This window comes from Carcharhinus amblyrhynchos, chromosome 5, assembly GCF_965287045.1.
Source record: "Carcharhinus amblyrhynchos chromosome 5, sCarAmb.v2.hapA, whole genome shotgun sequence".
Lineage (NCBI taxonomy): Eukaryota > Metazoa > Chordata > Chondrichthyes > Carcharhiniformes > Carcharhinidae > Carcharhinus > Carcharhinus amblyrhynchos.
Genome location: NC_137328.1, coordinates 114,171,098 through 114,196,145, shown reverse-complemented (window position 1 = coordinate 114,196,145; position 25,048 = coordinate 114,171,098). Strand labels below are relative to the sequence as shown.

Genomic DNA, 25,048 nt, shown 5'->3' with positions numbered 1-25,048 from the left:
CTCGGGCAAAGACTGAAAAGAATCATGTTCAATCAGCAGCCTGGAGGTTATCATCGATCAGAAAATAAATTGGGCCAACTTTTTCAATCTCATTAGGAAGTGCTTTTGCTGAATGTGAATAATTTCCAAATGGTCCCCTTGTCAGTTGAAATACAGAATGGTTGACCAGTTCACTTGATCACCAATGCCCCTAATGATTGGTATAACAGCTGTCTGTTATAGCATGCCCGATTGTCTCTCTCACACACTGGCCTTGTTCCAGAAATCAAAGCTATACTGTATGCAGAATTTAAGTTTCTCATTTTATATGGCAGTTCTCGAGGTCATCTGCAAATGCCAAACAGGTTTGCCTTGGGGACTGCACTGGTGGCCTTTTATTTAAAGGCTGCAGCTGTTGGTTGGTATTGTTTTGATTCCCAGTCAGAGTGGTTCAAAGTCTTTTGAGTCAGTGGAAGAAGTATTGGAATATATTTTGGAAAACTCGTGCAGCAGTGCTGCAGTTTGTGTGTGCAGCAGGAGGTAACATTGTCTAAAATATCAGATTCTATTTATGTAGCTCAGTTGTTCCATCACACCAGGACATATAGTGATAAAATCTCTGGTGGCTCAGCTTAAAGGAAAAGCTTCAGACAAGAGAAAATCAAATTCTACTCTGTTCCTGGCTAGTTTTGAAATGACAGCAGTGAATGGGTAGTGCACAACAAGTTGGCAGTAGCTAAACATTTGGCGAAATATTAACAAGAGTACTGGACAAAGCATATTCATTCTCCAGGTAATGGGGGAACAAATATCTGACATTTAAAACCTTAACTACCTAATTACCCTATGCAGAATGTAATGTTAACTGCGTGGTAACTTGTTACATAGGGTGGCATGGTGGTATGGTTTTTACCACTGCTGCCTCTGCCTCTTGACGCCAGGGATCATAGAATCCCTACAGTGCAAAAAGAGGCCATTTGGCCCAACGAGTTTGCACCAACCACAATCCCTCCCAGGCCCTATCCCCATACATTACCAAATAATCCCTCTAACCAACACAATCCAGGACACCATCTTTGTGGAGTTTGCACATTCTCCCTGTGCTTGCATGGGTTTCCTCTGGGTGCTCCGGTTTCCTCCCACAGTCCAAAAGATGTGCAGGTTAGGTGGTTTGGCCATGCTAAATTGCCCCTTACTGTAAGGGGGACTAGCTAGGGTAAATACATGGGGTTATGGGGGCAGGGCCTGGGTAGAATTATGGTTGGTGCAGACTCAATGGGCCGAGTGGCTCTCCTTCTGCACTGTAGGATTCTATGATTCTAATCGCAGATGAGGAGAAGGTACCATTCTGCCTTCCCCTCGTTCATCTTCTCATGGAGCTTTATAATTCAATTCACTTCCTTCCCAATTCTAGCATCTAACTGACCTTTAAGTAACTTCAATTGTGCTTCCACTATTCTGCCCAGGGGACTATTCTGTTCCAGGATTTCTTCATCTTGGTGTTGGCCCTAAACTTGCCTCATTCATTCATTTCTTTTTTTTGCTTTGTTTTGCTTTCAGGGATTAATTTAAAAAGAGATTATTTCAAACTCTAATTCATTCCACTTATTATCTTTATATTCCTTTAAGATTCATGCTACTCATGTCCTTCCAAGGTTAAGGAATCTCATCTTGTAACAATTTTTTGAAATCAGGAATTGGTTACCTTTGCTTTTAATTCTCTACTCCCACACCAGTTCTTTTTAAAGCTGGTTAATTTCACCACTCATTGGACGAATATATTATTTGGAGTGTTTGAAACTAGGTTATCAGGTCATTGACTAATGGACACCTTTTGTAGCACCATCTCTCCAACTGAATTAAATTTATTTTTATATATAGATGTTTGTTAAGGTGAACTACATTTCTGTTCATCAAAGCGAGAAGCTGTAGATGTGCCTTTGATAACTTGTAATGGTGCATCTTATAAAAGGTCGACAGCACAGTCATTTTACCCTGGTGATTGAGGAACTTAAATGCTTGAGGTAGTTGGGAATCTGATTAAACTGGCTGCTAGGTGGTATCGGGCTGCTCGAGTGCAGTTGGTGCTGCGTTCATCCAGGCAAGGGAAGACTGTTCCCTCGTGCTAATCTGTGCCTTGTAGATGATAGAAAGCTTTGGAAAGTCAGAAGTTGAGCCAGTTGCCACAGAACTGGTCTTGTAGCTGCAGTATTTATGTGGCTGATACTTATTACCTTTATGGTCAGTGGTGGACCTCGTCACTCCAGGATGTTAATGGTGCGGCTTTCGAGGATGATAATTCTGTTGAATGATGTGGAGATGCTGGCGTTGGACTGGGGTAAACACAGTAAGAAGTCTCTCAACACCAGGTTAGCGTCCAACAGGTTTATTTGGTAGTAAACGCCACTAGCTTTTGGAACGCTGTTCCTGTGTCAGGTGAGTGGGGAGTTCTGATCACAAAAAAATAAAGGTACACACAGTTTACAGAACACAGATTAGAATGCGAATCTTTACAGCTAATCAGCTAATCAAGTCTTAAAGGTGCAGACAATGGGAATGGAGATAGCATTAAGCATAGGTTAAAGAGATATGTATTGTCTCCGGACAGGACAGTAAGTGAGATGTTGCAAGTTCAGGCAAGTCATGGGGGTTACAGATAGTGTGACATGAATCCAAGATCCCGGTTGAGGCCGTCCTCGTGTGTGGAACTTGGCTGTCAGTTTCTGCACAGTGACTCTGCGCTCTGGTATGTCATGAAGGCCGCCTTGGAGAACGTTTATCTGAAGATCAGAGGTCGAATGCCCGTGACCGTTGAAGTGTTCACCAACAGGAAGGGAACAGTCTTGCATGGTGATTGTTGGGCGGTGTTCATTCATCTTGGCGTCTGCTTGATTTCTCCAATGTACCATGGTATTATCTGGACTCCTTGGTGCTGCACTCAGGCAGCTATTGATAAGGGCAAGTAAAATTTGTGCCACAGAGGTGCCAGGCAGTGACCATCTCCAACAAAAATAAATCTAACCATCGTCCCTTGTATTCAAAGGCATTGCATTGCTGAATCTCCCACTGTCGACATCTTGTGGATTACCATGGAGCACAAACTGAAATGGACCAGCTATATGAATACTGTGGTTACAAGAGCAGATCAAAGACTAGGAAACTAGCACTGAATAACTCACTTTCTGACTCCAAAAGGAACTAGTCAGGAGGGTTCTCCACTTTCTCAGATGAGTACAACTACAACAACATTCAAGAAGCTCACCATCCAGGACAAACCGACTCACTTTATAGGCACCCCATCCACAAGCATTCACTCCCTCCACCACCAGTGCACAGTGGCAGCAGTGTGTATCATCTACAAGATGTACTTCAAGACCTTACCAAGACTCCTTAGGCAGCACCTTCCAAACCCATGACCACTTCCATCTAGAAGGATACAAGCAGCAGATGCCTGGGAACGCCTGGAAGTCTCTCTCTTCACCACTCTTCTCCCCCCACTCCCCCACCCCCAAAGTCACTCACCATCTTGATTTAGAAATGTATTAGCATTCCTTCACTGTTACTGGATCATAATCCTGGGACTCTCTCCTTAACAGCACTGTGGGTCATATGAACGGCAGCGACTCACTACCACTTTCTCAAGGGCAGCTGGGGATGGGCAATAAATGCTGGCCTAGCCAGCAACGCCCACATCCCATAAAGGGAATTAAAAAAAAGTCTCACCTCAGGAGCTTTGCAGAATAAATGCTGACATATTCACAATATCTTGTTTCTTTTGAATATTAATGTTGTAAAGTAATTACTGGACGTGAAATTAATTGTGAATAAATTTGTGAAATGGAAATTTAGTTACAAAGAAACCATACAGTTTGAGACATGGGTTATTGCTGGAATTTGGTTGTGTAATAACTCCTGCATCTGTGTTCTTTGGTTTGCAAAATAGAACTTGCTTGTGTTTAATTTGGCAGAGTGAGGATTGATACTGACCTTGTGCATTGAAAGCAGTGCCAGATCTTTTGATCGCCGACTTAGAATTAATTTTCCACCCTGACAGATCTTGGAAAAACCCTGGTGTTGCTTGATTAAATTGTGCCGGTGGGATTCCAAATTGTAGTTTTCGTACTTGCTTGGGGCGCAGACACTGGAGATGTTTACACGCTTGAAACTGATCCCACACTGCGTTCTAACACTGGTGTAACATTGGAAAAGAGGCAGTTTGCAGGGCTGCAGGGACAGAGCTAGTTAGTGGGAACAATTGAATGGTGACTTCTGAGAGTCCGCAATGGCATGAAAGGCCAAATGACCACCATTTATACTATAAGGTTCTGATGGTACGAATGGATTCTGCAATGTCTACTTAGTTCAGCAAAGAATTGATCCAATTGAAAGATTCTCACTGGTGCAGTTTAATCCAAAAATAGTCGAAGAGGTGCAACCTTGATTGCATTTAGTCGTGGGAGATTTGCGACGTTATGTCGATAGAATTGGATGTAAAAGGGTGGATGGTAACTTGTGCATACACACCAGCAAGGAGCTGTTGTTGGGTTGGCTAATGGCTCAATGCTGGTGTTTGTGTTGTAATTGCTATGTAATGTTGGAAATCATAGGATCAAATCATAGAGTCACACAGCGCAAAAGAGGCCCTTTGACCCATTGAGCCCACGTGGACACATTGGAAACATCTGAACTCCCATCTAATCCCATCTGCCAACGCTTGGCCCATAGCCTTAAATGTTATAGAACATAGAACATAGAACACTACAGCACAAACAGGCCCTTCGGCCCACAAGTTGCGCCGATCACATCATCACCTACCAACCTACAGACCTATCTATAACCCTCAATCTCATTAAACCCCATATACTCATCCAGAAGTCTTTTAAAAGACCCCAGCGAGTTCGCCTCCACCACCACTGACGGCAGCCGATTCCATTCACTCACCACCCTCTGAGTGAAAAACTTACCCCTAACATCACTTCTGAACCTCCCTCCCCGCACCTTAAATCTGTGTCCTCTCGTAGCGACCATTTCAAACCGGGGAAATAGCCTCTGAGAGTCCACCCTATCTATTCCTCTCAACATTTTGTAAACTTCTATCAGGTCGCCTCTCAACCTTCGTCTCTCCAGGGAAAAGAGTCCCAGCTCCCTCAACCTAACTTCATAAGGCATGCCTCCCAGTCCAGGCAACATCCTTGTAAATCTCCTCTGCACCCTTTCAATAGCTTCTACATCCTTCCTATAGTGAGGCGACCAGAACTGCGCACAATACTCCAAATGAGGCCTGACAAGGGTCTTATAAAGTTCCAGCATTACCTCCCGACTCCTAAACTCAATCCCTCGATTAATGAAGGCCAGTACACCATACGCCTTCTTGACCACCTCCTCCACCTGCGAGGCCGATTTAAGAGTCCTGTGGACCCGGACCCCAAGATCCTTCTGCTCCTCAACACTACTCAGACTTCTGCCCTTGATAGTGTACTCGTTCATCCCGTTGGTTCTGCCAAAATGGACGACTACACATTTATCCGCGTTGAAGTCCATCTGCCACTTCTCCGCCCAGTCCTGCATCCTATCTATGTCCTGCTGCAACTTTTGCCATCCTTCCAGATCATCCACAACACCACCGACCTTCGTGTCATCAGCGAACTTACTTACCCATCCCTCCACTTCCTCATCCAGGTCATTTATGAAAATGACAAACAACAAGGGTCCCAGAACAGATCCTTGAGGCACTCCGCTGGTGACTGACCTCCAGCCAAATGCTCATCCAGATACTTTTTAAAGGATTTGAGGCAACCAGCCTCCCAGGCAGCGCATTCCAGACCATCACCACTCTCTGGGTTTAAAAAAAAGATTTTCCTCATATCTCCCCCAAAACCTTCTGCCCCTCACCTTGAACCTATGTCCCCTCGTGACTGACCCTTCAACTAAGAGAAACAGCTGCTCCTCATCCACTCTGTCCTTGTCCCTCATAATCTTGTACACCTTGATCAGGTTGTCCCCCCCTCAGTCTTCTCTGCTCCAATGAAAACAGCCCAAACCTACGCAATCTCTCTTCTTAACTTAAATGTTCCATCAGCATCCTAATGAATCTCCTTTACACCCCCTCCTAAGAACACATCCTTAGGCTCCACTGCTGCATTGCTAACTCTGGAAAAACTCATTAGGTCCATCAACAACCTCTTTGTTGCCCCTCCACTGCATCATCCATGGCACGGTAGCACAGTGGTTAGCACTGCTGCTTCACAGCTCCAGGGTCCTGGGTTCGATTCCCGGCTCGGGTCACTGTCTGTGTGGAGTTTGTACATTCTCCTCATGTCTGTGTGGGTTTCCTCCAGGTGCTCCGGTTTCCTCCCACAGTCCAAAGACGTGCGGGTTAGGTTGATTGACCATGCTAAGAAATTGCCCCTCAGTGTCCAGGGATGTGTGGGTTAGAGGGATTAGTGGGTATCATATGTACGGACATAGGGGTAGGGCCTGGGTGGGATTGTGTTCGGTGCAGACTTGATGGGCCGAAGGGCCTCTTTCTGCACTGTAGGGTTCTTTGATTCTATCCAAAATTACAGCTTTAGTTTTCACATGGACCCTGATGGCACCTATCTCTATCTCGTCACCACCTCTCTTGATGACTTCACTGTTGTCCTATTATCAGACTGTTTATCTGACATCCACCACTCGGTGAGTAGAAATTTCCTTCAAGAAACTGTAGAATCCTTACTGTGCAGAAAGAGACCATTCAGCCCATCGCGTCTACACTGAGTCTCCGAAAGAGCATTCCTTCCTTCTGCCCTATCACCATGACCCCGCACATTTACCATTTCTGATCCACCTACCCTACATATCCTTGGACACCAAAGAGCAATTTTAGTATAGCCAACCCTACACATCTTTGGACTGTGGGAGGAAACAGGGAGAACAAGCAAACTTCACAGTCAGCCAAGGTCCAAATCAAACCCAGTGCTAACCACTTTGATAAATGTTTGATAATGTGACAGATTGAAGCCACTTTGTTTCAGTCCCAACCCCATTCCCTGGCTACTGCTCCCCTCACTCATAAAGCCCATCACATTTCCATCTGTTTTCAGTTCCAAATAAGTCATCTTGGACACAATGTTAACTCTGCTCTCTCCACAGATGCTGCCAGATCTGTTGAGTTTTTCTGGTACTTTGTTTTTATTTCAGACCACAGTATTTTGAGTTTATCCTATGTTTAGTTTAGTTATTTATTAGTGTCACAAGTAGACTGACATTAGTACTGCAATGAAGTTATTGTGAAAATCCTCCAGTCACCACTCTCGGGCGCCTGTTCGGGTACACTGAGGGAGAATTTGGCATGGCCAATGTACCTAACCAGCATATCTTTCGGACCGTGGGAGGAAACTGGGCCACCTGGAGGAAACCCACGCAGACATGGAGAGAATGTGTAAAGTCCACATAGATGGTGACCCAAGCCAGAAATCAAACCCGTGTCCCCGGTGCTGTGAAGCAGCAGTGCCTGTCACTGTGCTGCAGAATGGGAATTATTGAACGAAAGATTGACTTGTAACCATTATTGTACCTTCCCCATCATCGGAATGACCCAGTGAAGCACTTTGAAGGGAGTCACCATTCTAATTTAAGAAATACAACAAATTCTGAGCATGGCGAGCTCCCACAAACAACAGTGGACTAGACCAGTGAATCTGCTTTTGTCAGATTGAAAGCTAGGCACTGAGGATAGTTTCCCCTACTCTTTGAAATATTGCCATGGGATGTTTTACACCCACCTAAGAAGCAGAGGGGACCTCGGCTGAACATCTTAAGCGGCACAACGTTTAGCACTACTGCCTCACAGTGCCAGGAACCTGGCTTTGATTGACTGTCTTGGTGGAGTTTGCACACTCCTTCCATGTCTGCATGGATTTCCTCCGGGTACTCTGGATTTCTCCCATAATCCAAAGATGCGGAGGTTTGGTGGATTGACCGTGCTAAATTGCCGCTTAATGCCCCAAGGTGATGATCTTAAATGGATTCGCCATGGTGCTGGGGTTATGGGGATAGGACGGGGAAGAGGGCCTGGATAAGATACTGTCAGAGAGTTGGTGCAGACTTGATGGGCCGAGTGGCCTCTTTTCTGCACGATGATTCTATGATCTTGTCCAAAAGACTGCACCTCCAACAGTGCAACACTCCTTCGATACTGTGCTGGAATGCAGGCCTTGAATTTATTTTTCTACTCAAGTGATGGAGTGGAACTTAAACCTTGGGGACTACTTTCTTGCATCATTTTTAGTAAGTGTAATGTATCTTGAATGCAGTTTGTTAATAAAGACTCAAACATTTTTATTACAGGAAAAATGTGGAGGATTTTACGGGACCCAGAGAAAGAAGTGACTTGGGATTGATCACATTTGACCTCTCTGCAGATATCCTTTTTGAATATGTTTTGCATAAACAAATCATTATTGAACGGAACATGTATGCGCCCAGAATTGGTGTCATGGTGGAATTTGGTTACAGTGTTTGTGTTGGGAAACTCTCCAAGTGATCCTAAACCCCGAACGATCGCTGCATCTGAGGTCTAGCAGTTGAGCAGTTTGACTGACTGAGTGTTTAAGTAGCTCATCTGTAAACAGCTACGGCACGGCGCGAACTGCTAGAGCATTCTTACCGCTGTTTAGTTGAAGTCTGCTAGAGCAACGCTGAAAGCTGATGTCAAAAGGACATCTTAAATCTAACATAATTTGGAGTGTCTGCTGTCAGCCCTGCTTTAAGTGCCAGCGAGCAGAACTAACAGCACGCAATCCCGTCACGTTTGGATGTAACCTTCAGGCGTTCTTCCGAGTGCAAAAGTGTTTGGTTCCGGCCAGTTTTAAAGAAAAAGCGCACTTAATATGCAGGAGGATTCATCGGTGTATCCGTTGTCAAAGTGATGATGGTTTGAAGCAGGTTCTCGCTGTGTTTATTGTGCGCTGGCATAGACTGATTTTGCTGCCCTGAGAATTGCTGGTGCCGCAAAGAAATATAATGATGTTGTGTAATTACTGCCACTGAGAGGGGGATGGGGGATATTGGTGGGGGTGGGGTGGGGGGGGGGGGGGTTGCCAGCTATCATTTTGTGTCGACAAACTTCCAAACCTATGATCTCTACCATCTAGAAGGGCAAGCCAGAGTATAAAACACCACCGGCAGCAAGCTCCACATCAAGTTACACATTCATCTTGACTTGGAACTTTATCACCATTCTTTCAAATTCTTGGACTTTGTTTTCCATCAGTGGATTGCAGCAGTTCAAAAAGGCAGTTCACCACCACCTGTTCAAGAGCATTTAAGAATGGGCAACAATGTTGGTGCTGTCAGTCATGCTCCCATCTTTCGAATGAATGAAAGCAAAACCCCGCCACGAAGACATGACACTGGAATTGTTGAGTTTCTAGTGTTTTCTTCAGTTTAATAAGACTTGTTAATGGATCGCCTGTAAAGCTGCTGGCATTTGCAGGTTTGGGTTATAAGGGGCACGGCTGCAGAATTGGGTCAGGTGGGGCTGGGAACGCAATCTATCAAAAGCTTAGAGATGTGCCTAGCTAAAGTTTTCACTGTCAGTAAGAAGTTTAAGCATAGAATTGAGTTTGAATCACTGGATTCAATCTTCAGTACAGCATGTCCAAAATAACACAGACGTGAATGAAACGTGGTTTTTTATGGCTGCTTTTCTAATGGCTCTGTGATGGTTAGTCCTGGTGAAGGGCATCGCAGATATCATCCCTTTGAAGAAAATGTCATGCAAGCATGAAGCCTATTAGTAAGTTCCCACTGTAGCTTATCCACACGCCTTTTCCAAACTTCAGGTAGAAATCCAATCCACCAGCAGTACTATTTGCATATTTTTTTTCTTCAGGCAGCAGTACACTGATGCGTCATTTACTCAAAGCCCACAACAAAATTGTGATTGAGTCTTTGCATCCTAATCCTTCCAGATTCTCTGGAAAGCCTTTTTAGTAGACACATGATTTGGGAAAATCAAAAAATTGTTGGGAAATGACATATGGCAAAGGACTCGGTTTGTATTTTGTGGTTGTTTCAAAATAAAACCAACTAAGTAAAGGAATTAACATAAAAAATGCTGGATAAACTCAGCAGGCGTAGCCGCGTCTATGGAGAGAGAAAAACAGAGTTAATATTTTGAGTTTGTAGAAGGGTCATATGGACTGGACTTTAATTCAGTTTCTCTCTCCACAGACCTGCTGAGTTTATCCAGATTTTATTTCAGATTTCCAGCATCCACAGTATTTGACTCTGTTTCAGTTCAGTAATTGGGATATAAGTGTTGAATTTGTGATTTAATTATTTTTGGGTCATCCTTCATCGCCATCAGGCTTCTCTTTCTGGGTAATGACTTTGATGACAAGACACTCTGGGTGCTGAGCAGAAACAGAATAAAGAATGTTCCTGATTATGGTGGGCCAACTTCAGTCTCTTCAGCTAAATGGCGTGGGAGCAGAATCTATTAACCCTTTGTGACTGATAAATAAAAATATTTTTTGAGAATAAAGATTTGCCACTAGTGAGCTAACCTTATTCTTGCTGCATGTTCTTTTTCTTTAACTCCATTCAACATTTGAAGCCAATATTTGACTGGAATGTCAAGCAACTGTTCCTTTATTTATCAGCGGAGTACAAAACCAAGAATAATGTGAGTATGTTTTTTGAATGAAATCCTAATCAGTAGAAGTTCCGGGGAATATCTGGTGTTCTCTGCAGCAGCAACTGGGATTTTGAAGATTGTGTTGCCTGCACAGTGCTGGGACTGGAGACTCTCCTCTTTGCAACAGGAAAGAACTTGGGAGTGCAAGGGGTAGTGGGGGACACACATCTAATTTGTCATAGCCCATGTGGGAAACATTGGCATAGCGAGAACTAGGAATGCCATTCTGTTGAGAGAGTTTGAGGAGCTCAGATCTAAATTAAAATGCAGAACCTCGCGGGTATTCACCTCTGGATTGTGATCTGATCCAAGTCTAAATTGGCCTAGTGTCAAACAGATTAGAAGGTTAAATGTGTGAGATGAGAGAGGATAGGATTTTCAGTCTCTGCTGGGGAAATAGGGAGCTGCGGTGTTGGGACAGGCTCCAATTAAACTGGGTTAGCATCCCAGCAAATTGAAAAACTAAGATGGTAGATGGGGCTTTAAACTAATGAAGGAGGAAAATCGTGTGGACGGATTGAAGAAGGGGCACCCACAAGAGCAGTCAGAGAAATGTCTAGGCTTCAGAGCAGAAGGATAATTTGGGTAAAAAGAAGCAGAATGAGTCAGGAAGCTTTACAAAGATAATAGTGCAGCGCTGACTAAGGTAGCAATGGGAAAAATAAAACAAATGTGAAAAACTTGCAACAAAAATGAATTAGCAGGAATAAATGTGTTTGATCTAGTCACAATGGGGATATGATAGCGAGTGACCAAGGTTGGGAATATATAATTCAGGAGACATGAAGAGAGAGGCAAAATGGTAGAGATGAGTGGGGTAGAGGCGCTAGTTCTGATAGCAAAGGATGGGATTTAGACAGTAGAGAAAAAATGGTTATGGACTTGGAATCTTGTGGAATCAGGTTAGAATTAAGAGGGGCAGACAGCACTGGTGGGAATAAATTATGGGCTTCTGAGAAGTAGTTGTGTTGGGCAGTGTAAAAAGCAATGCATGGGGCGGCATGGTGGCACAATAGTTAGCACTGCTGCCTCTCAGCGCCAGGAACCCGGGTTCAATTCCGGCTTTGGGTCATTGTCTGAGTGGAGGCTGCACGTTCTCCCCATGTCTGTGTGGGTTTCCTCCAGGTGCTCCGGTTTCCTCCCGCAATCCAAAAATGTGTGGGTTAAGTTGATTGGCCACGCTAAATTGTCCTTAGTGTCAGGGGGATTAGCCGGGTAAATATGTGGGATTATGGGAATAGGGCCTGGGTGGGATTGTGGACGATGGAGACTCGATGGGCTGAGTGGCCTCCTTCTGCGATCAGAGGCATATGTACCAAGGGTAATCCAATAATCAGAGGGGATGTAATCTTCTCGTAGACTGAGCAAACCAGCTTGTCTTCTACATCTAATGATGTAGAAGACAAGCTCATGGAATCCTGCCAAGATAGTCTTCTGGATCAGTATGCTGAGGAACCATCCTGGGAACTTTTAGGTTATTATTGTGGGATTCACTAAAGTTTTGGCAAAAGTACCTCTGAGGATAGGTACTGGTTTTAGTCAAGTCTAAAACCAAGTTGTTAAACCTAAACAAAGCAAACTGTTGTGGTACGAAGGGTAGGTTGGCTAAAATGGATTAGGAAACTAGATTGAAAATTAAGTAATGGGAAAAATAATTAAATAGAAAATCCATAGTTCACAGCAAATACACGTGGCTCTAAAGAGTAAAATAGCCTAACCTCGGTTAGTAAGTGAATTTAAAGGTTCTGTTAAATTAAAAGAAAAGGCTTAGAATGATGCTTAAAAAGAGGAAGAAGCCTGAGAATTGGGAGGATTTTGGAATTAACCAACAATTAAGGAGTTGATAGATAAAATGGGGTGAAATGAGTGAACTAGCAAGAGACATCATAGCATGTTCTTAAAACTTCTGTAGGTGTAGTAAGATGTCACTCACCTAATGAAGGAGCAGCACTCCAAAAGCTTGTGATTCCAAATAAATCTGTTGGACTTTAACCTGGTGTTGTGAGACTTCTTACTGTGTTTACCACGGTCCAGTGCCACCATCTCCACATCTGTTGGCATAGAAATAGGAAGAGAGCCAATGAAGGTAAACTTTGGCCCCTTTTAGGCAAAGACAGAAGAAATTATGATGCGGATTACTGACATAGCAACGTTATTAAATGAATGCTTTGTGTCAAAGAAAGGTAATCAATGATCCATTGGTAATGGGCATGTTAAGAAATTATTAGCTAATAATTAGAGAAGTTGTGAATTGTGAAAGCTGACGTCCCATGAACCTGCCCTACGTCCTAGAATTTTAGAAGGGGTCACCACAGAGGTGCAATGGCTTTGATCTTCAAGAATTCCTTAGCAATTAAATGATCTTTATAATTAGAAGGTTGCAAATGCATCCCTGCTATTTAAAGACGAAGGCAGATTGAAATCAAACTTTCTCTCTTACGCTCTCTTCCATCGGGAAAAAGCTATGAAAGTCTGAGGTCACGTACCGACCGACTTAAGAACAGCTTCTTCCCTGCTGCCGTCTGACTTTTGAGTGGACCCACCTCGCATTAAGTTGATCTTTCTCTATACCCTAGCTCTGACTGTAACACGACATTCTGTACTCACTTGTTTCATTCTCTATGAATGGTATGCTTTGTCTGCATAGTGCTCAAGAAACAATACTTTTCATTGTATACTAATACATGTGGCAATAAATCAAATCAACTTTAGGCCCATTAACCTGACAGATCAGAGAAAATGGTAGGATTTATTACTGGGGACACTTGTGATTTGGCAGAGTCAACATTAACTTATGATGAGAGGAATTGTGTTTGACAAATCAATTAGAGATTTTTGTGGGTGTATCTAGTAGGATAGATAAGGATGAAGTGTACTTGGATTTTCAAGGAACATGTGACCAAATGTCACAAGTTACTGATGGAATTTGGGATAATATGTTAGTTTTGACTCTCGGCTTGCTTTGTGCTCTGTCACCTTCCATTTCTGAGCACAGCATTTGGGTATTTAATAGATCTTTGGCTCATGACCTCTCCTTTGCTCCAGTAGTGCCCTTGATTTGATTTGATTTATTTGTGCTGGATATTCTGGAGGGTCTGAAAATAGATAAGTCCCCTGGTCCGGATGGGATTTACCCCAGGATTCTCTGGGGGGCAAGCGAAGTGATTGCAGAGCCTCTGGCTCTGATCTTCAGGTCGTCGTTGGCCTCTGGTATAGTACCGGAAGATTGGAGGTTAGTGAATGTTGTCCCATTGTTTAAGAAGGGGAACAGAGACTTCCCCGGGAATTATAGACCGGTGAGTCTCACTTCTGTTGTGGGCAAGGTTTTAGAAAAAATTATTAGGGATAGGATTTATAGTTATTTGGAGAGTAATGAATTGATTGGAGATAGTCAGCATGGTTTTGTGGCAGGTAGGTCGTGCCTTACTAACCTTATTGAGTTTTTTGAGAAAGTGACCAAAGAGGTAGATGGGGGTAAGGCAGTGGACGTGGTGTATATGGATTTTAGTAAGGCGTTTGATAAGGTTCACCATGGTAGGCTTCTGCAGAAAATGCAGATGTATGGGATTGGGGGTGATTGGTGAGGCCGCAGCTGGAGTACTGTGTGCAGTTTTGGGCGCCGCACCTGCGCAAGGATATTTTGGCCTTGGAGGGAGTGCAGAGGAGGTTTACTAGGCTGATACCGGAGTTGAGGGGGTTGAGCTATGAGGAGAGGCTGAATAAACTAGGCTTGTACTCGTTAGAGTTTAGAAGAATGAGGGGAGATCTCATTGAGACGTATAAGATGATGAATGGGATGGATAGGATAGAGGTGGAAAGACTCTTCCCGCTCAAAAAAGACAGTAGGACTAGGGGGCACAGCCTCAAGATAAAGGGGGGGCGGTTCAGAACGGAGTTGAGGAGGAACTTCTTCACTCAAAGGGTGGTGAATCTCTGGAATTCTCTGCCCGTTGAAGTGGTGGAGGCTGCCTCGCTAAATATTTTTAAGAAGCGGGTTGATGGGTTTTTGATAAGAGAAGGGATTAAGGGTTATGGGGAGAGGGCGGGAAAGTGGAACTGAGCCACGACAGATCAGCCATGATCTTATTGAATGGCGGGGCAGGCTCGAAGGGCCAGATGGCCTACTCCTGCTCCTATTTCTTATGTTCTTATGTTCTTATCTAGGGAATTGGATCAGGAATTGGCTAGCGGATAGGAGACAGAGGGTGGTGGTTGATGGTAAATATTCATCATGGAGTTTGGTTACGAGTGGTGTGCCTCAGGGATCTGTTTTGGGGCCACTGCTGTTTGTAATTTTTATAAATGATCTGGATGAGGGTATAGTTGGGTGGATTAGTAAATTTGCTGATGACACCAAAGTCGGAGGTGTGGTAGATAGTGAGGAAGGGTGTCATAGTTTGCAGGAAGACTTAGACAGGTTGCAGAGCTGGGCCGAGAGGTGGCGGATGGAGTTTAATGCGGAGAAGTGTGAGGTAATTCACTTTGGTAGGAATAACAGATGTGTTGAGTATAGGGCTAACATAGAACATAGAACATAGAACACTACAGCACAAACAGGCCCTTCGGCCCACAAGTTGCGCCGACCACATCACCTACCAACCTACAGACCTATCTATAACCCTCAATCTCATTAAACCCCATATACTCATCCAGAAGTCTTTTAAAAGACCCCAGCGAGTTCGCCTCCACCACCACTGACGGCAGCCGATTCCATTCACTCACCACCCTCTGAGTGAAAAACTTACCCCTAACATCACTTCTGAACCTCCCTCCCCGCACCCTAACGGGAGGACTTTGAATAGTGTGGATGAGCAGAGGGATCTAGGTGTATGTGTACATAGATCCCTGAAAGTTGGGAATCAAGTAGATAAGGTTGTTAAGAAGGCATACGGTGTCTTGTCGTTTATTGGTAGGGGGATTGAATTTAGGAGTCGCAGTGTTATGTTGCAACTGTGCACAACTCTGGTGCGGCCGCACTTGGAGTACTGTGTGCAGTTCTGGTCCCCACATTACAGGAAGGATGTGGAGGCTTTGGAGAGGGTGCAGAGGAGGTTTACCAGGATGTTGCCTGGTATGGAGGGGAGGTCCTATGAGGAGAGGCTGAGGGATTTGGGGTTGTTTTCGCTGGAAAGAAGGCGGCTAAGAGGGGATCTTATTGAAACATATAAGATGATTAGAGGTTTAGATAGGGTGGATAGTGATAGCCTTTTTCCTCTGATGGAGAAATCTAGCACGAGGGGGCATGGCTTTAAATTAAGGGGGGGTAGTTATAGGATGGATGTCAAGGGTAGGTTCTTTACCCAGAGGGTGGTGAGGGATTGGAATGCCCTGCCTGCTGCAGTTGTAAATGCGCCTAGTTTGGGGGCGTTTAAGAGATCCGTGGATAGGTTTATGGACGAAAAGGGATTGGTTTAGGTTAGTGGGTCATTGTTTTGTAACTGGTCGGCGCAACATCGTGGGCCGAAGGGCCTGTTCTGCGCTGTAATGTTCTATGTTCTATTATTGTCACGTGTATTAGTATACAGTGAAAATTATGTTTCTTGCCCGCTATATAAACAAAGCATACCATTCATAGAAAAGAAAGGAGAGAGTGCAAAATGTAGTGTTACAGTCATAGCTAGGGTGTAGAAAGAGATCAACTTAATGCAGGATAGGTCCATTCAAAAGTCTGATGGCAGCAGGGAAGAAGCTGTTCTTGAGTCAGTTGGTACGTGGTCTCAGACTTTTGTATCTTTTTCCCAATGGAAGAGAGAATGTCCGGGGTGCATGGGACCCTTAATTACGCTGGCTGCTCTGCCCAGGCGGCGGGAAGTGTAGACAGAGTCAGTGGATGGGAAGCTGGTTTGCGTGATGGATTGGACTACATTCCATTAATCTCTTTTTGTGATCTTGGGCAGAGCAGGAGCCATACCAAGTTGTAATACAACCAAAAGAATGCTTTCTATGGTGCATGTGTAAAAGTTGGTGAGAGCCGTAGATGACACGTCAAATTTCCTTAGTCTTCTGGGAAAGTAGACGTGTTGGTGGGCTTGTCCTTTTAATTGCTGATTTTAGCAAATTTATTTATTGAGATGAAGATTGAATGTGTTTGCAGAGTGCCAACTTGCTGGATTTGCACATCTGAACCCTCACAGGCAGCCATGCAACACTCCCTGTCACTCGCGAATCTCAACAATTGAGGGAAAATCACCAACTACCAGCATTTTCCCTCAAGAAAATTTTGAGAGCAATCAGACTGCTGCCCTTCTGAGGAAACTGGAGCATCTGGAGGAAACCCACGCAGACACAGGACGAACGTGCAGACTTCACACAAGCCGGGAATCAAACCCAGGTCCCTGGCGCTGTGAAGCAACAGTGCTAACTATCGTGCTGTCCAAATAGAATGAGTGTACAGAAGTTAGTACTTATTCCTCTACAAGTTTTTGACTGTACTTTGCAATTGTTGAAAGGGCAGAAAATTTAACGTTGAAACAATAAATTGGTTAACAACTCTGTTGTTTTTACCATCTGCTGATTGATATGGAGTGATCAATAAAATGGAGAATTATTTTCATTCGCTTGCTTTTAATTTGAAGGGGTACAATTAAATTGCACAATTCTGATCCTTAAGCAGACTTAGCTACAAATCCTTGGGAACAACTGGCCACATAGAGTTTTATGGGTGATGTCCAGGTGATGCGAATATCCAACAGATCAGTCCCCATCTTTGGAAATCAGGGGAGTTTGTGTTGGGTGTGGCCCCTTCAGCAGTCCTGTCCTCTGTGTAGATGCAAACTGATGGGTTGAATGTTTGCAGCAGTTTGTTCTAAAACTCCACACCTTTTGATTAAGACAGATGCGGAAAAATGAGAGTTGTGTCCTCCCCAAAAGGCCATCAAAGCAGTCTTCAAATATTTTTTAAGGCAGAGGTAGATTGATCCTTCATGAGCATCGGGCGCGGTGGGTGTGCAAGGTTATTGGGGGTCGGTGGAGATATGGATTTGAGGCTACATGACAAGATGGCACAGTGGTTAGCACTGCTGCCTCACAGCGCCAGGGACCTGGGTTCGATTCCCGTCTAGGGTCACTGTCTGTGTGGAGTCTGCACATTCTCTCCGTGTCTGCATGAGTTTCGCCTGGGTGCTTCGTTTTCCTCCCACCGTCCAAAGATGAATTTGTCATGCTTAATTCTCCCTCAGTGTACTCGAACAGACACCAGAGTGTGGCAACGAGGGGATTTTCACAGTAACTTCATTGCAGCGTGAATGTAAGCCTACTTGTGACTAATAAATAAACTTTACTACAATCCGTTCAGCCATGATCTTATTGAATGACAGGGCAGGCTTGATGGGCTGAGTGGCCTACTCCTAATTTGTATGTTTGTATCATGATGTGTGTGTGTGTGTGTGTGTACTGGTATGAGTCACATGTTGTGTATACAAGTTATCAAAACTCTTCTTGCAAATGCAGGTGCTGAACCAGGTTGTTCTCTGGGACAAGATTGTTCTTCGCGGAGATAAGACGAAATTGGACCTGAAAGATGTGAAGTCAAAATATTTCTTCTTTGATGATGGAAATGGCCTCAAGTAAGAAACTTCCACCTGTCTATCCAGCTATATCTTAATGTTGTGGTAATTACCTAACTACAACTCTTTAAAGCAGTCATGGCTGCTTGAATTAATGCCCTCTCTGCAATGCGTGAATGACAATTATTCCCTAGTGAGGTAAAGCAAGTGTTTTTTAGACATCACAGGCAGACGGCGATAAGAAGAAAAATTGAATTGGAAATAGGTGTTGGTAAAATTCAGCTCTGAAAACAGGACTGTTTCCATGGGACTGTTGCCCGAAATCATTCTGACAAACTACTCTCGTCGAAGCATCCATCGTTTCTGTCTGTGCTGGCTTATAGAAACATAAAAACCCTACTGTGCAGAAGGACGCCATTCAGCCCATCAGGCCTGCACTGACAACAATCCCACCAGGCCCTATCCCCGTAATCCCACGTATTTGCCCCACTAATCCCTCTAACCTACACATCCCGGGGACACTTGGAGGCAATTTAGCATGGCCAGTGCACCTAATCTGCAAATCTTTGGACTGAGAGGGGAAACCGGAGCTCCTGAAGGAAGCCCACACAGACATGGGGAGAACATGCAGACTCCACACAGACAGTGACCCAAGCTGGGAATCAAACTCAGGTCCTGAAGCTGTGAGACAGCAGTGCTAACCACTGTGCCACCCATGCTACCCACTTACATGTATGTGTAGTATTCTTTCTGTATTGAAAGGAGTGGATTGTGCAGTTGCTCCTCTTGCCTGATCTTTCAGTGAGTGTGGACAGTTAGCACTCTGTTACAGATTGAATTTACACAGAGCCGTAATTGCAGGTATCACAGACTCTGCATTGAATTGAAATCTGAACTGTTTTCCAGGTAGGAATGTTAAAGAGAAGCTGTGTGTGTGTGTGAGGCAAGGCGGGGGTGGTGTAGACTGACAGCAGCAGGTGCTCATCCCCCACACCGCTGTTCAGCTTGATTATTGATTTGATTTATGCTGGCAGTGCGTTGCTGTGTGTAATTACTGTGTTGCGAATGGAATAAAACTGCAAGATAGAATCAGGAAGATGTTTTAACTGGCTATCCCTGGATTTTCTAAAGACAGTGTATCAGCCAAAAGGAGCATGAATGTAGGTCAGTGAGCAGGCTGCCCTTCATCTGCACAGTGGATTTGTGAATCAGGATGAAGCTACACTAGATGTATGGGATAAGTTGAATAAACTGAATTTGATCTAAGTTGTTGTAATTGGCAGTTGTGGATGGACCCTCCCACCCAACTCCCAAGAACATCAAAAATACCTTTAATCTATGGTTAAGTCATTAGAACATTATCTGTTCATTGTTACCAAGTTAGTTCAAACCTCTAGCTTTGAAATGTATCTCTCAGCCACACTGTTAAGTACAGGAATGTTCTTAGCAATTCATCAGAAAAAGACGTGTTTCTTAACTATTGGCAGTTAACTATCGGTTAGCAACAAGCCTTAGAATGTCTAGTTTTATGATCAGTTACAATTAATTACTGATTGGGGCCTTGAATTTATCAACCTCAAAATTTTCCATATGTTCTTTAAGGTGTGGGTGGCTAAGTCAGCATTTATTGGCCACCTGTAATTGACTTTGAGGAAGTGGTGGTGAATCGCCACCTTGAGCCGTTGCAGTCCATGTGGTGTTGGTACATCCACAGTGCTGTAATGCAGTGTGTTCTGGGATTGTGTCCCAATGAAAGTGAAGGAACTGCGATATATTTCCAAGTCAGCATGTTATGAGGTTTCATAGAATCCCTACAGTTCAGAAGGAGGCCATTCAGCCCTTCGAGTCTGCACTGACTCTCTGACAAAGTATTTTACCCAGGCTCACCACCCTGCCTATCCCTGTAACCCTGTACATTTACATGGCTAATCCATCTAACCTACACATCTTTGGAATATGGGAGGAAACTGGAAGAAACCCACCGGGTGAATGTGCAGTCACCCAAGGTTGAAATTGAACCTGGGTTCCTGGTGCTGAGGCAACAATGCTAACCACTGTGTTGCTGTGCTGCCCTGTTTATTGGAGGTGTACTTGCAGGTGATGGTGTTCCCATGCAACTGCTGCCCTTGTCTTTCCAGGGTGATGAAGGTCATGGATTTGGAAGGTGCTTTCAAAGGAACCTTGATAAGTTGTCCACACTGCTGTCACAGTGTGGAAGGAGTGATCGTTGATTAATCCTCACTGCTGTGACTGGGTTGAAGAGGAGAGGTGTGTAGGAAATGCAAGATGTCAAAATAGAGGCAGGAAAATAACCAACATTTTACTGGTCCGTAGTAGTATAACTGAATGATTGTTGAGATGGGATTGGTGGTTTAAAGATATGTTGGTGTCACGCTGGACCACTAATCACATGAACTAAAGAGGGAACAAACTCTTGCAGTAAATGCGTGTACAAAAGTAGTGGACGAAAGCAAATTACTGTGGATGCTGGAATCTGAAACCAAAAGAGAAAATGCTGGAAAATCTTAGCATGTCTAGCAGCATCTGTAAAGAAAGAAAAGAGCTTTGACAAAGGGTTGTCTGGACTCAAAACATCAGCTCTTTTCTCTTCCTACATATGCTGTCAGACCTGCTGAGGTTTTCCAGCATTTTCCCTTTTGGTTGCAACAGTAGGGGTATATGTAATCATTCTTAGCCTGTGGTGTGTGGTTAGAACTCCAAAAGCTGCACACTGTACCATTGCTAGTTTGTGCCCCTCTTTCTCTGACCAGATTAATTAGCTGCACTTGTCCAGGGATATATTATTGAATTGCACTTGATTCCACTGGTTTAGGGAAGGGAGCAAGCCAAGGACAGGATAAAGCAGCTCCACGTTTCTTCACCTTGCCAGTCCAAATAGTTTGTTAATTAATGATGTGGCAAAACATCATAAACATTCCTGGTTAGGTCTTTACAGGAAAAAAGGAGGAGGCTGGAGAGTAGTGGTACATCAGTTCAGTCATTAATGCTTGCAGTACCATCAAAGACCTTATGGTGGTGCCAGTGATGAACTGGTAGACGTTAAAGATCCCTATAGCTCCACCAATTGATCCATTGAAGCTAAATTTATTAGTGTCACGAATAAGCTTGCATTGACACTGCAGTGAAATTGCTGTGAAAATCCCATAGACTCTTGACTCCAGTTATTAATCTGTTCTTGCTAATTTTTGCAATGTAGAAATGTATGTGTGATGTCTTTAGGGTTTACCATATGACAGCAGTTCTCTAACTGGTAGATAATGAAACATTTAGTAACGCCACTGTTAAAAGTGATCCAGTATCTGTGCATTATAGAATCATAGAATCCGTATGATGCAGAAGGAGGCCAGTTGGCCCATTGAGTCTTCACCGACCACAATTCCACCCAGGCCCTATCCCCATAACCCCACCTACTTACCCTGATACTAAGGGACAATTTAGCAAGGCCAATCAACCTAATCCGCACATCTTTGGAGGGTGGGAGGAAACAGAGTACCTGGAGGGAACCCACGCAGACATAGGGTGAATGTGCAAACTCCGCACTGACAGTGAGCCAGGCTGGAATTGAACTCGGGTCCCTGGTGCTGTGAGGCAGCAGTGCCACTGTGCTACCGTGCTGCACTGACAAAAGTTCTAAAATAGTCTGCGTTAGAACCTCCGTGTGTTGGAGTGCAAGGAGGCTAGACAACAAGAGAGGCAGAAGGGAATAGTGGATTACACAGATAGATTTGGATAAGGAAAGATGGTAGAAAGTTTAAGTGGAGCATAACCACCAACATGGATTGTTTAGGCTGAATGGCCTATCTCTCTGTCATTAATTATACGTAATGCATTGTAAGTGATGCTGCTCGAGAGAATGGAATTCTTATCCAAAAAACACTCTGCCTTTTCTCTATTCTTTTAAAACACTCCTTAAAACCTACCTTGTCCAAGTTTTGGTCATCTGCTCTCTCACTTTGCGTGGTTCTGTATCAAATTTTGCTTCCCTCACTCCTGTCAAGTACCCTAGCTAGTTTAGTAACAGAGTCAGAGTTTTACAACAGGAAAACAGGCCCTGCAGCCCAACTTGTCCATGCTGCCTTTATTTTTAACCATTAAGCTAGTCCCAGTTGCCCATGTTTGGCCCATATCCCTCTATACCCATCTTACCCATTAACTGTCTAAATGCTTTTTAAAAGACAAAATTGTACCCACTTCTACTACTGCCTCTAGCAACTTGTTCCAGGCACTCACCACCCCCTGTGTGGAAAACATTGCCCCTCTGGACCCTTTTGCATCTCTCCTCTCTCATCTTAAACCTATATCCTTTAGTTTTGGACTCCCCTACCTTTGGGAAAAGATGTTGACTATCCGGCTGATGCATGACCCTCATTATTTTATAGACAGTTTAGTGACTTCAGAGGCATTGTCTAAATACAAATTGTTGTTAAAGCTATCCAGTGTGATGAAGATTCCTTGCTTTCAGCCTGATTACTGCCATCCTGTCAAGTATTTTTAAAGTTCACCAGTTTTTACTTTAAATACACAGCGCGTCTTAATTATTTACACCTGCTGAGTGAAAGATCATGGGGTGCTCCATGGGAGTGCAGCAAGGCAAAATGGTGGAAGAGGTAGCTTTTAAGAATTATTTTAAAGGAACGGAAAAAGAGGAGCAGAGATTAAGGAAGGGATTTTAGATCTTGGGGCTCAGACATCTGAAAGCACAGTTGCCGTGGGAGGGGTGACTGAAGTTGACGGGGGGTCACAAGAGTTGGTAGGAACCAGGGGACCTGATTGGATGTAGGGCTGGAGATGGAGAGTGGAGGAAAGGATGGGAACACTAGGCCAAACATTTGGAAATGGAAGCATTGGAACGATGCATGAGCTTGGTGGGAATTAGGAGTTGAGTTGCAATTCATCTGATGTGCATCTGTGTTAATGCTTGTGCTGTCCCAATAAAGTATAATTCGTACATTTAGCGTTTTCTTTTGACAGGGGAAATGAAAACATCACTTTAACTCTGTCCTGGAATGTGGTTCCAAACGCTGGAATACTGCCTCTTGTAACGGGTTCAGGTCACAGTTCTGCCGCGTTTCCAGATTCCTACGAGATGACAAAGAACTATTGAACTTTTGACTATTTTCCTTTGTTACAATACCTTTTATTGTTGTAATTTGAAACTCATAACTCGGAACATATTTTTATATCCAAAAAAATATCATGTCTGTGTGGCTGGGGTGAAAAAAATCTGAAAATTCCCCCAAGTGAAAATAAAATGGGTGACTGTTTTGTATTTTTTGTAACAGGCGCACAAGAAATCCTTTTGCATTGTATTGTTTTATCTGTGTCCAGATTTGATTTGCATTATATAACTAAGTTGGACTTCACTTGATGAGGTGGGGGGAGGGAAAGAGGAGGGGGGATATGTGCAGCTGCGTTGTAAGTCTGACACCACATTTCACGACTGTCGCACTTAAATCTTGCCCGCCCTCCCAAAGTGTGAGGAAAACAACACCCCCCCCCCCCCCCCCCCCCCCCCCACACAAGCGTCATAACTGTTCACAGCATACATTGGCAATGTACTACTTACTCCGTGAGTTCCAAACAGTTTTCTTTTGCGAAGCCGATATTCTTGTGTTGTTACTTTGCTGACCATTAGGTATTCTGAGGGATGACGGTGTTGGACACCTCCGTTCCAGCTGTTGTGCTTTCACTGCTTCCCCAGCCCTAACCTAAATAAAAAAGACCACTCGACTTGACGTGCATCCTTGAAGAAAATGAAATGACTGCCCTTCTATCAATTATGGTACTTATTAATTCCTCCTCCCAACTTCTGAAGCTTGCTGTAAGAAGCCTCTGTTTATTCAGCAGGATAAGGATTTTCTTTTTACAAAAAAAAATAAAAAATCTCAAATCAGATTCCTCAAACGTTAAGTGGGGTGTTTTATTTTAGGACTCCTTTTCATGTTTTTCTCTGCTGTATATTAAAGACACACCAAGTAAGTCGAAGCATGAGTATTTATACCGAGTGTTCTGAAGATGTTGAGTCCGAACTTTGCTTGTATCCTACAGCACAACAGCTTTTATACTGTATAATTACTGTGAATTGCAACAAAAATACAGCAATGTGCATATTCTGTAGAACAGAATATATTAAATCATTTTTTTGTGGTATATTTTTTGATGCTAAAGCACACTGTATGTGGATGGCTATCGATATAGAAACCTGAGCTTGAGGAAGATTTTTAAACTGATTAAGGTTAGGGTGTCTGTACTAGAGAAGAAAAGTATGTGTTTGAATAAAGGGGTTTGTTTTTATTTTGGTCCGTGAAGACGTGAGCAGTCGTGACTTTAATTTTCCTATTGCCCCCGTCTCTTGCCCTGTAAGTTTATAAATTAAAGAAAGCCAGTTATCCGTTGTGCCTGTTCGACCTTATGTTTCGCGGCTTCGTATTCTGAGCTGACCGTAGACACTGAACTCTGTCTCTGTATGCATTGCCATTGTGTTTTTGGCTTTGCCCATATTAAAAAATCACTGACATTTATTCTGTAACAAAGTTAAAGTAAAGTAGGTTGACATTCACACGGCAAGTTACTGTGAAAGCTCCCTAGTTGCCACACTCCAGCACATGTTCGGGTACACTGAGGGGGGAATTTAGCATAGCCGATGCACCTAACCTGTACATCTTTGGACTGTGGAAGGAAACTCATGCAGACACAAGGAGAATGTGGAAACGCCACACAGACAGTGACCCAGGCTGGGGATTGCACCCGGATCCCTTGTACTGTGAGGCAGCAGTGCTAACCACTGTGTATTCCGATGGTGCCGAAGGATGCCATTTTTGTCCTGTCCAGTCTGCACCGACTCTGACAGAGCATCTCA

General features: G+C 43.8%; 1 protein-coding gene across 1 annotated transcript in view; it reads left to right on the top strand.

The window, feature by feature from the left end:
- Nucleotides 1-24,581, top strand: part of spcs3 (signal peptidase complex subunit 3) — a 31,966-nt gene extending 7,385 nt beyond the window's left edge. The window contains exons 2-5 of the mRNA XM_080189747.1: nucleotides 8,311-8,384; nucleotides 10,575-10,651; nucleotides 18,113-18,228; nucleotides 23,161-24,581. Of these exons, the coding sequence (XP_080045873.1) occupies nucleotides 8,311-8,384; nucleotides 10,575-10,651; nucleotides 18,113-18,228; nucleotides 23,161-23,293 (400 nt within the window). The 3' untranslated portion in view covers nucleotides 23,294-24,581. The remainder of the gene's footprint in view (nucleotides 1-8,310; nucleotides 8,385-10,574; nucleotides 10,652-18,112; nucleotides 18,229-23,160) is intronic.
- The last annotated feature ends 467 nt before the right edge of the window (nucleotides 24,582-25,048 follow it).